Below are 12,148 nucleotides of genomic sequence, written 5' to 3' on the forward strand. Positions count from 1 at the left end.
TTTGAAATAAAAATCTATATTATGATAAAAAGATTTTTTTACATCTACATATCAGCTTCCAAGCTTGCTACCGCCATTTGGTACGCGCCTTCCCTTGTTGTATTGCCGCCAATAAACCCAGTGCTGTGGCAGAAAACGCAACCTTCGATATTTGCCACTTCACTTAAGACTTCATCCCGAACTCCCCACCAACTTTTGTGCAGCGGTTTCCTGAAAAAAAACAAATAATATAAAAGGTGTTTTCAGTAATATGTTGCTGCAGATTTACGGCTAATAAAAAGCGATTAACTGCGAGTCGGACTGCAACACCGGGAGTTCCGTATTCTCTTGATTCCATAATTGCAGCAAAATTATTCAACCATCAAATTGATGTTTACCACCATTTTTTAATCTGATAAAACTGGCTTAGCACTATGTTAATGTTCTATATTAATTAGAAGATACTTCATGGTAAGTAACAGTTCAATGGTGGCAGATGGATATTTAGAACTGCATAAGATTAGACTATGGAAATAGTAGTCATAAAATGTTACTTTAAGATAATATACATTAGTACATACACAGCACAATATGCGATAGTAATGAATGTAAGTCAATCCCATAGTAACATACTACTAAGCAGCAGCTTAAAACTATTGGGGATCCAGTCCTTATCAAAATATTGCTTCAGAGTTCAACATATAATGCCACTGCAAAAATATGTATAAGAGAAAGATATAAATATGTGTACATACCTTGTCACAAAACTAGTAGGATTGACTGGGACTGCTTGCACCCTCCAAGAATTTGGTTTATCATTAAACAGTACATACTTCACTTCATGACCAATCTCCATTTCTTCTTCTAAATCAAATAAATGTTCCTTCCAAGGGAACCTTTCTTTGAACTCAACTATTTGACCTGATTTATGAACTTCAAACCTATTTTCTAATGCATCCCTCACAAATTCCCTCGCAGGAAGCCAAACAGATATAAAGTAGTTGACACTGTATAGAAATTCTGAACTGACAAGAGCTATTGCCTTTTTAAACACTTCATCCATGTCAATTTGTTGATTACTATTCCATTCAGGATTCAGTCTCCCGACTCTGTTACTTAAGTGGGTGCGAATTTTGTAGCGAGGTTCTTCAGATGCGATAGGCACTCCATTGTCAATAGCATCTATTTCTTCAATGAAGTTTTGATACACTTTTTTGAATATAACAGTGAGGTCAGCAGGTTTTAATGAAACATTTGATGGTACTAATTGCTGCAGAATCTGTTCACCATAGTAAGTATAGACTAGCCCGGCAGAACTCAATCTAAAAAGACAGAAAAAGGGAATTAATAAAAAAATACATTCAACTCCTAGCAACTTATCACTATACTCCTTTTAACTCATTATACTCCTATCAATTTAAACTTTAGATACATACTAACTAAAAACGTGATGTCAAAATTAAAGTAATAAATTTTTGACTGCAGATTTTAAGTTTTTTAACAAGCATTCATGAATCGCACAAATGCTTTTCCTGTGCGGGGATCGAATCCTTAACATGATGCACACTTTGGGTTTGGTGTGGTGACCTGAAACACTAGGCTACCCATGCAGTCAAGGTCATTTGGGTTTACATGTTGCCCGGTAACATGAACTGTGTAGTACACAAACCAGCAAATAAAATATGGTTAAGTATTGAAAATGAGTGAATATAGTACGATTTGTAGCTAAGCTTTATATCACTTGAGAAAAGGCCACACAGGCTTATTTATTTTGTTAAAGAATACCATATAAACAATTTACTCACTTGATATTGAATTTCTCACCAAGCTCAGGCCTCAAAGAGCTTAGAGTCTCATTAAACTCTCTTTGGTGATGATCATATCTTTTTTTCCGGTGGTCAAAGACTGCTCCAACATCCACAACTATGTCACACTCATTGAGCTTAGCCATATCTCGAGTACGAACAATAGTGGCATCCTTATACTCAGGTAACAGTTTGAGCATGAAGCAAGCGAGTACTTCATCACAGTGGAAAACGCCATCATGAGTTCCGATCTGAAAATAGTTTTTAGATTTCGAGTTTTAATGCAGGACAAATACTTTATCAATCATCGAGATACAAGCGAAACGCTAGTTATGAAATGAAATGTAATTTTGAGGTTAGTAATATTAAAATATTAATGAAATATAACGTTTCATAAATAATGGCACATGGATTGGTTAACGCTACAAATAGCTTAGAAATGGATTAGTCCAGAGTTTTAGCTATCGAAGGCTACATACGTTAAACTAAGCCATGTTAGAAATGCTCTAAACTTACCGTTAAAATATGAATCCAATCACAAGTGAGTGAAATGGGGATTTTCTATTATTCTCGGGTACCTACCGGTTACTTTGTTGTAGCAATGGTTATGGTAAGCTTTGTTGATGTATCGCAATATAAAACACTGGCAAACACAAAAAGCATTCGGGTTAACTTCCCTGGTGTATGTTACGTGAAAAGCAAACGATTACGAAAATGAGGACTTATATTGTAAATAAATGATAATGTTTCATACAACCTTCATATTTTTTGACTGCGAGACGAAACGGTGATATACTGAATAACTTTGTAGACTAAATAGACTGTGTAAAGTTCTTCTAAACATGAACACTGATTGACAAAAGTGTTTTCTAAATTACTACAACAATAGCTTAAAAATACCTAGAAAGAAATCCACGCACTGTCGTCAAAATTCCAGATCCGACGACCCGCGACTCCGTCCAAATCTCATAGTCATTACTCAGGCCAGGCACTTTCATTCACTTCACTTGATCAGTAAGTAACCGCCATAACAATGCTGCCAACAGTACAAACTGAAAAGTAAATCATAGACAATCATATCAAATGGCTTGCTAACCATAGACAAAATGTATCCGGTTTTACGGTCTCGTAGTACTCGCTTAATAAATAAATCCATTGTTAACAAGATAATACTAGTAAAGAAACAAGTACTAATTATTATGTTAAACACTAAATACTTAGTAGAGTCCATTGAAAAATAGAACACGTGGTTTACTTAAAGTACGGTTTTAGCGTAGTGTATTAGTTTGAAACATAGATGGCGGTTTATTCTCAATTGATTGCGATGATTTTATTTGAAATACATAATTTATTACATAGCCAATTAAAAACTGCATCAAACTGATATTTATTCAAAATATATCAACTTAGCACCTCAACTGCCATAAATATTTTTTATTTAGTAGACCACTAGATGGCAGCAGAGATACACAGATGCTTATGCAAGACGTTTTAATCTAATTTCGTATCTCTAATTCCTAAATGTACATAGCTTGACCATATTTAGAAACATTATTACATGTATTTCTTGGTTGTTATGTTTTTTAATTATCAATTTTATTATTTATCATTCATACAAGGGTAGGTACTGGGTACACCCTCTATTTTCAAACGGTTTAGCATAAGTCACGGACAAATTCCGCATATTCAAACAAATCCTTTTACAATATAAGTGAAACTTAATTATCGGTGTTCGAGAAAAAAAAATCGTTTCTTGATACTCGTATTTTTTTTTAAATTGTACTCATCTAATAAAAAGTATGAATATAAGCAGAGCCCGTGCCATGAGCGGGTTCGAGGCGCCATCTTTATTTTTCTTAAAAGGAGGTTGACTGTGTTTTTTGGCAGATTATTATTAGGTATAGGTATCTCTTTTTTTAATAATTATGTGTGATTGTGGTATTTATTTTTATTCAATGAATGTCAGCAGTAATAAGATAAAATGATATAAAAATTGTTTGTATTATTTGTATTCATGTCTAATAAGTATGACAATAAAAGACTAGTGTGAAACTTTATCTAAAAACTTTATTTAAACAATTCCTGTAGAGTTGCATACCTATAGTAGATATTTTTTGAAAAATAAGGTCTTAAAGATGTCAAATTCCGAAAAGTTTTAACAAATCTGTGTAAAATTTAGGAGACTACGTTTAGGAGAGATTATTATATTCCAAAACTTTCACACAGCGCCATATGGTCTGAAACTAAGCAAAGCTTGACAGACAGTGAAGACAACTGATAAACATAGGTACTTTACTTATGTATTTCTAAAAAAGTACATACTATAGATAAATTACACCCAGACGCAGAACAAATGACCTAGCTCACATCACAAACATTTGTCCTAGGTGGGAATCGAACCCTCGATGTCCGCTGTAGCAGTCAGGGCCACTAATCACTAGACTGAAATGTGTTCTTAACTTGACCAACGAGATGTGTTAGTGTTTTTTACGTACTTATTTCCTGTCCCAGAACTACGCATTTTCCGTCATATTATATATGAGTTAAGCCGTGTGTTTCTCATTAAAACACTGCCTATTTTCGTTTTATTCTTATATGTTTGTCATTTGTTTTCTTTTTCAAAATTACAGTTTTATTTTTATAACCTATAGAAAGTTCGTTTGTTATCCTAGAGTCCAAGTAATACATAATTTCCCATAATTTGCATGCGATAGGACATTTTTAGGTGCCGCTTGCCTCCAGACGTTTTCCTTTAATTATTCATAAGTGTTAATTACTTTCTATGTATTAAAAGACAGTGCTGCGTGGATTGAAACCTACGATCTTTCCTTTGACAGTCTATCGGTTTTATCAGTAGGTTGAGCACGATGTGTTGCGGGTTCGAGCCTCGAATCGACAAACATGCTTAAATTCTATGTCTTGTTTTTTGTGCATATGACTTGAATGTTCGTAGGATATCAAAGACTAAATTCCTAAACGCGGAATAAAAAGAAAACAAGACACGAAAAGACCAGTATTTAGATATCTACTACTAACAATACGAGCTTTGCGTAGTTTGACACTAGATGGCGTTGTATGAAAGTTGTGGAACATTATTATGTACGTTAATATTATTGGAAACGCTGAAATTATGTCAATAATCAGCATTATGGTCTGAATATATTAATATACGCATGTTACGTAAGACCTATTTTTTATGATACGATTGTTAATATAATTTTAATATAAAAATTATAATAAGTCCGTTGCAGTACATTGCTGGAGATAAGCCTGTCCTTACTAAAAAGCTCTTACAATTGTGTAATTTATTCTCCAGTCACACGGATTAACGACCATTCAAATTACACACAAATTTACTGTGAAAATCGTAAAATAATATTTGGTTAGTAGTGAGAATCGAACCCACGCCTCTAGCACTTTGCGCAGTGGAAGTCTTCGTTGTGGTCATGAACTATAACTACCATAACAGACGGATATTATTCCACCATATTCAAAATAAAGTAATAATTCACATAAAGTAATTTTTGACGCCGTCATTTCGAGTATATTTCAGCACGATTCAGATATGCATGAAAAAAAATAAAACTTTTTAATTTATTCATTTTATGTCTCACTTCTGGGCAAGACTGCTTTGTGAATGCTTCTGCAACATAAGGATTGAATTCCTTAGTCCGGGAGTTGTTAGAAAAAAGTACGTGAGTCGAGGGACTTACCCTCTCAGAACTATATTCTATCTAGGGTTGCGATTTAACAGTTTTTGTTTTTGTTGTAGCGTATTATAATCATCTCTGCTTATGCGATGTGTTTTTGTCATATAGAAGCAGCTATTGGGCTATGACAGTGCATATCGGACGATTAACTTATGACCCCGCATCACTACGAACCGTTGGAGACAGGGCATTGCAGATAGCTCAGAAAATGGTTGTTTTTGCTTCCTAATACATTCAAAGGAAAGTTTATTCTTGATTATGTTTATATTAAAGGAGATTGTTTTAAATTCTTTCAGGTTTAATTGAAAACATTATCTGCGCAACTAGAGTCTTTACTATAGAAGTGCCTGAATAACGTCCTGTTTGTAATATTATTATAAACTCTTGATTTTGCTTTTCAGCGTTTCCTGTGAATTAAATTAAAGCCCTTTCTTTTGAGGTTCATCCGAAGCCGTAGTCTATAATTATTAGGTAAAATAATAAATTCGCACTAGTAACTATGGTAAAATTGTTTAAAAAAAAAAAAAGGTATCGGTATATCTGACATGAGTGGCAGACAGGAACCATGTTTCTTTATTAAATGATTAAAAAACAATGTTACTACACGGCGCATGCATAAGTACTAAATTTGTATATGTAACAACTTAAAGTAAGTTATTAAAGGATAATCTTCAGAAACTGTACTCAATGATGCCTTATGACTCTACTTTTCAATTTTCAAACTTTAAAACGTTTTTCAAACTTTCGGTGTATATTTAATTTACTTAAGTTCCAATATCTCTGCCCTCGGAATACCCTCTTTATTAATTAATCTTTTGTTTACAATCGATAGGTCAAAAAGTCAGTCATTTTTTACACCAACATATCATATTACGACGGTCATTATTCTCGTGATCAATAAACTGAATGCGCTAATTGATAAAAGTTTATAAAAACACCGATCGCTTTATCCATTGACCGACACGAAAGTAGGTAACTCATAAAACAACACTTTTATGAGATGTTAAGAAGCGATAAACTTTAAATTAATTGTTAGATACTAAATTAATTCAATTGCTGACTGGAAAAAAGTGTTTTTGCAACTTTGTCATTGATGATGCATCGTTTCCCAGAAGTTTACGTGTGGACATGTCCCAGTATCCTAAATGGCCAAAACACGGGTTCGACACTTTTTATGGGCTGACTGTACACTCGTATACCAGTTTCGGCTGCTGTCGGTACCGCTAGCACGTTAGGTCGAGCTTTTTTGAAGACGCAAAGTGTATCGCGGCGCGCGGAGTCCAGTCTAGATAGCAGTCGGGCTCGATGTCTCAGTATCGCGCGAGTCACCGCCCGGGCCGGTCACGTAATGCCGCTCCACGAACTCGGCCGAGCGCGCACCCGAACACGCTCACGATAAATCGCAGCCGGTAATTTACCAACATGTGATCGCCAAACAAAATACCATAGAGTAATAACCTCAAAGTATTGCCGAAAACTTTCCGCCGCTTTCACTCTTTGAGGTTAGGATTTTTCCGGTTAACGTTTTTCCGAACAACTTTGCGCGTTCGAAAACCTTAGTTTCGCGATTTGGCAGCCGGTTCGGCGTTTTGCAATTGCATAACAATGCAGCGAAGGCCGGGCCGCGTGGAAAAGTTGATTTTATCATTTCGCACAGGTGAAAATTAGTGTTTAGTGGCTAGGTAGCCTGTTCCCACGCGGCGCGAGTACGTGATCTCAGAGTTGGGGACGATTTCAGTGTAACGACTTGCGCCGATCGCCTGTTACGAAACGCTCGGGGCGAACACTTTGTTGCCGAAAAAAAACTTTTTTCGTTCCATCTGACGACAGTTATCTGCTAATTGCTTGACAAAATCTCTTTTGGCACAGAGGCGCACTGTAAGTTTGCGCCTCCACACACGTCGGCTACGGCGCACCAATTATTTGAGTAAACATTTGCAGACTTACACGTTTTATCACGTACTTTATCGATTCTTTTAATTTCTTATTGACAGTGTGAGCTATTTTTACGTTGTTGATATTTGTCTCGCGTGACGCTACTGGCGTTTTTATTACTCTATGATATTTTGATGGCGAAATTAGAAAAGTGTTATTCCAAGTGGTTTACGTGTTAGCTAATAATGTGCGTGATTTTCAGTTAGCGGAGTAACGTCGGTGGGAAATATTACTAGTATCGATTACCTTCCCTGTGTGATGTCTATTTGCACTAATAATACGAGTGTTGAGTTATTCGAGTTAGAGTTACAATAACCACAAGTGAACCCGATCTGTTCGGAGACTGTACGAAAGTGACACGCCGTTGGGAAACTCACGCGGTTTTGAAAAACATCCATTTGTGTGAACGTATTTCGAAAGTGTGACTTCGGTTTCAGGAAAAAAAGTGTAACAGTTCATTGGTTTGAATAATTTGTATGTGCGACAACTGTTCTCGGCAGTGCATAAGATTTGAACAGGTGAGTGTGGGACCGACCAATTTTATAATTACTGTAGAGAGTCGTGACTTCAAATTCGATGGTATCCCGTTGGCACAGGTTTTACATAGATTTGATTGTTTCTCGCATGATTTAAATTTAGTAGGTTCGTCGGCATGATGAGAGTCGTAAAAGTTTTTGAAAATGAAAGGAGTGTGAGAGTAAGAGAGAGTGCATCCGTCATCGCACTTAGTAATATTAATCTGTTTGTTGGTATTTATAGTTGGCGCAGCCTATAAACTATTTAGGTAGATGTCTATGGTACTAGGTGGACGTTAATTTAGAAATAGTTTACTACTAGACACTGCAGATCAAAGCCAAGTGCCGTCTCTGCTATAGTTCTCGGTACTATCTTCACAAAATTTGAAGCTTTCGAACCTAAGACGGGAGACCGTTTGCGCTATGAATTAGTAGAGTAATTTAAAAATATTTTTTTTTTTACAAATTTTACAAAAATAAAAAGTTGTTTTAGCAAAGCGTCCTCATTGCCTGAATCACTGTCAAAGACCTATAATCACCTGTTTGCCTAGAAAAACAAAAGAAGATATTAAAATGTAGTCTTCATTCATTTCGTGAAACAAACAATCGTTAGAAAAGTATCACAGGCATTTCAACTCTACCTATGTATGTAGATTTATTGTAGAGGCACGCGGAGACAAAATGTATGTGAATAGTTACAAATTTATTTAAATTTTAATTTTCTTTTTTACTTTGTAATAGTTCTGGATAAGTTTAACAATAACCTAATCACAGTCTGAAAGTGTGTGTCTAAATGTAAATGGTTTGAAGGGAAGCTAAGCTTATTTAACGCTCTATAATCCCGGCCGTATGCCAATAAGTCTCATAAAAATCAGTCCAGTCTGTTCGGAGATTTTGCGTCTGGGAAAACCAAAACTTAGTTTAGATAGATATTTTTGTCAATCACACAGGATCTGGTATGATCAATAAATTACAAACATTATTTTGTAAGTAGAAAACTTTTTTGTTTAAAAGTTGCGAAGCCAAGAAATGTTTGAAATGAAAAGTGTGATAGCGCTGATAGTCAAGCTCAATCGATATTAATTGGTAGGAATCAATTAGGTAAGTTCCCGGTGCCAGGCAATGGGCCAACAACCTGTCTTAACAGGTGTTGCCAGGGTTCAATGCGGGGCACTACCATTGTTAATATTGTGACCCATAAATTCATACGTTATCGCTTCAGGGTTACCAACATAAATATATTTGATAGTTCGTTTAAAGCTGTTTTAGATGTTCTGTTTTTTTTTTTTAATTTTGCTTGATTGGCCTTCTTACCATGTGACATTTCGATAATGGTTAGGGTTTTAGAAAACTTCCAAATATCTGGAGACAAAGGGTTTTATCGAAACGAACTGTCATTTTCGCTGTATTGTTGGTTAAGCGAAAGATAAATGGCCCTGACTGCTATACCAGAGTTCGTGAGTTCGATTCCCAGCCAGAAGAAATGAGATGTGTCTGGGTGTTAATACAGTCTATGTATTTGGAATTATATAAGTATGTTTATCAGCTGTATATTACACATAATAGAAGCCTAGCTTACTTCGATACTAGATGGCGTTATGTGAAAGTTGTGGAATATTTTATTTCCGAACTTTGAGCGTTATTTAAAGTCGTTAGCGATTGTAGAAATGTTCTCTGGATAGTGTGGTTCTGTTTCAATTTATATTGATTAGGCCAATGGTCGTGATTAAAAGAAGCAGGGTGGTAAATATCAGCTTTCTCTGTCCGTCGAGCCTGTCGGCAGAGCTTCTAGTAATATTGCTTAGAATTCTCCAGTATATAGTAGTGTAGTTATAATTTGAACACAGTGCGTAGTTAAATCTACATATTATACTAACTTACTAGAGAGAAAAATACATTTTCTTTTGCATTTTATTTAAAATAGCTGTTGACCGCGACTTCGTCCTCGTGGGTAGAAGATATAAGTTATGATTTATACCTGCCCTGATTTTTTCACATTTTCCATTGTATCTTCGCTTCTATTAGTCGCAGCGTGATAGTTTATAGCCTAAAGCCTTCCTCGATGAATGGTCTATTCAACACAAAAATATTTTTTCAATTTGGACCAGTAGTTCCTGAGATTAGCGCGTTCAAACAAACAAACTCTTCAGCTTTATATATTAGTATAGATATACATAGATAATGCTAGCCTAGTTTTTGTCATTCTGGAATAAAATATTGAGCAGGGTATAGAACATCTCTGCAGCAAGACTACATAATAGATATTATTCAAGATCTTTTAGAAACCACTGTAAATGCATATTTTACAGTATTAAATAACATAAAAAAAATAAGATACATCAATCTAAGAGTATAAATTAAAATTCTGCAAATATTCATCACAATTCGTGCAGCAGTTTTGAAGTGTATCTTGACTTTGACTTCCACACGTGTAATATGAAAAGTACCTTACTTCTCTTTCTTATCGTATGGTCTATCTTTCTGATGCAAAACCGTTTAAAAGCCCCGGAGGTCTCTAATGTGGCGTTACACACCCTTGGAACATCCTCAGGTCTTGCAGTTTCCTCATATTGTATTGAATCTTCAAAGCATACCCGATGTTAGATCTGATAAAAAGTGTTATAAGAATTTTCACGTGTTCCGTAACCGTGAAAATTACACTGAAAATTACAGTGTCGAAGTATGTGAGTGTATTTGTATTTGTGTGTTTGATACCTCTTAACGCCCAAACGGATTAACCAATTTCGATGAAATTTAGTATGGAAGTAGCTGGTAAATTCGATTGACGCATAGGCTACTTTAAACGAACTTCGTTAAAGACACTGAATTGTTTATTCAGCTATAACCTATACAGGCACGCGAAGCCACGAGCAATAGCTAGTTACAATATAAACTCAATCCTCCATCTTCGTTTAAACACAGTTGCAAAGCTATTTATTATAATGCTTCGGTAATAAAAATGACAGATTATGTAAACGCCAGCCGCATGCATACAATCGACGAGACAAAACAGCGTCGGCAAAACAATGACCTCGCTTGAAAATTTCTTTGAGACTAAAAATAATTTGGCCGTGATGAGTTTTGTCATATCGCTTAGTTCCACGGCATTTCTCGTTTCGCTTTTTTATAGATAACAAAATATGTTGGGGTTCATCGCCTATCCATACTTACATGAAAACTTTACTCTTTAAAGGGTTTATCATTAAGTCGTAGCCATCTGAAAACTTTTGGATGTCCTTCAGACAAAATTGTGGAATCGGTGACAGTGCGTGTAGAGTCGCGGGTTCGAATCGAGTTGCTCTGAAACATGGTGTCTTTGGGACCATGTATTTTTTTAATGACTTGTTTGTTTGTAAAATCCAAACAAAACAAGGATGAAATATCTTATTCCGAGGTCCGGGAGGACCTTTAAAAAAAATACTGCACGGATAGCTAAGTGGTTGAGGTGACTATACCGAACCTACTGAGCGCAAGGTGTCGCGGTTTCGATCTCCGCGTAGGTCAAGCATTTGTGTGCTCCCTAATGCTTGTTCTATGCCTGAGTGTGGATGTGACTTGAATATTAATATTCGTCAACTATTTAAAAAATAAGGGTAAGCTTAAATCTGCTCATTTCGATGGCCCATTATACGAGTTTTACATCTTAGCTTTATCTTCGGCGAACAAGTTACCAAATCTCCGCTCATAAAAGCCAGAATATCATCACAGTATATATTTAATACCTATTTATTAGAGCTTAAGGTAAACATTCACCAGACTGTCATGTGTTGATCTCTGACTGTGTTTATCCATAAATTTTGATGCTCGGAGAATGGAGGTCAGATAAGCAGTAGTAAACTATTTACCGTTATTCAGTTGTGCCAGCTCCTCTTGACAAATACATTTGTGCAATACTTAACACTAATCAATCAAGTTACGCTATATCACCCGGTCCTCTGCTTTCCGCATCCAGTCAGACTACTGTTTAGGCTGGAGGTTTCTTAGTCTTCGCTCTTGGAGTCATCTACTCCAACAGTCTTTGATCCTTTGACAGACATAACCAGGCCGCTGCTTCTCAAATTCGCTAACTCTATAAACTATGTCGCATATCTTTTAAATTAAATTCCATTAGGAGTTTGATTCTAAGCTTAATGGTCCTCTTACATACGACTGGCACCTTCCGGAGCCCCAGCATCAAAGCATGGAATGAGAACCTTCCTCTTGA

At 35.8% G+C, this 12,148-nt stretch overlaps 2 protein-coding genes across 5 annotated transcripts in view; one reads left to right on the plus strand and one right to left on the minus strand.

Moving 5' to 3' along the window:
• LOC113499403 (UPF0160 protein C27H6.8) lies at positions 1–2,766 on the minus strand. Its single transcript, XM_026879880.1, has 4 exons — positions 2,542–2,766; positions 1,785–2,035; positions 735–1,301; positions 1–210 (listed from the first exon to the last, which is right to left on the minus strand). Exons 1-4 carry the CDS (start codon positions 2,626–2,628, stop codon positions 45–47), a joined length of 1,071 nt encoding a protein of 356 aa, XP_026735681.1. The 5' UTR covers positions 2,629–2,766; the 3' UTR covers positions 1–44.
• Positions 2,767–6,124: 3,358 nt separating this feature from the next.
• Positions 6,125–12,148, plus strand: part of LOC113499593 (fibroblast growth factor 22) — a 202,654-nt gene continuing 196,630 nt past the window's right edge. The window contains exons 1-2 of one of the 4 annotated variants that reach the window (XM_026880105.1): positions 6,125–7,151; positions 7,632–7,947. The gene's annotated coding sequence lies outside the window, so the exon portion shown is untranslated. Of the gene's footprint in view, positions 7,948–12,148 lie in introns of all 4 variants that reach the window. The other 3 variants (XM_026880106.1, XM_026880104.1, XM_026880107.1) reach the window with 3 other exon arrangements.

Source organism: Trichoplusia ni, chromosome 12 (assembly GCF_003590095.1).
Source record: "Trichoplusia ni isolate ovarian cell line Hi5 chromosome 12, tn1, whole genome shotgun sequence".
NCBI classification, from domain to species: Eukaryota; Metazoa; Arthropoda; class Insecta; order Lepidoptera; family Noctuidae; genus Trichoplusia; species Trichoplusia ni.

Coding starts and splice junctions, on each gene's coding strand:
- LOC113499403 (XM_026879880.1), bottom strand. CDS start 2,628: ATGTTTAGAAGAACTTTACACAGTCTATTTAGTCTACAAAGTTATTCA. Junction 2,036..2,541: donor CGCAGTCAAAAAATATGAAG/GTTGTATGAAAC, acceptor AACTATTTTCAG/ATCGGAACTCATGATGGCGT. Junction 1,302..1,784: donor GGTGAGAAATTCAATATCAA/GTGAGTAAATTG, acceptor CTGTCTTTTTAG/ATTGAGTTCTGCCGGGCTAG.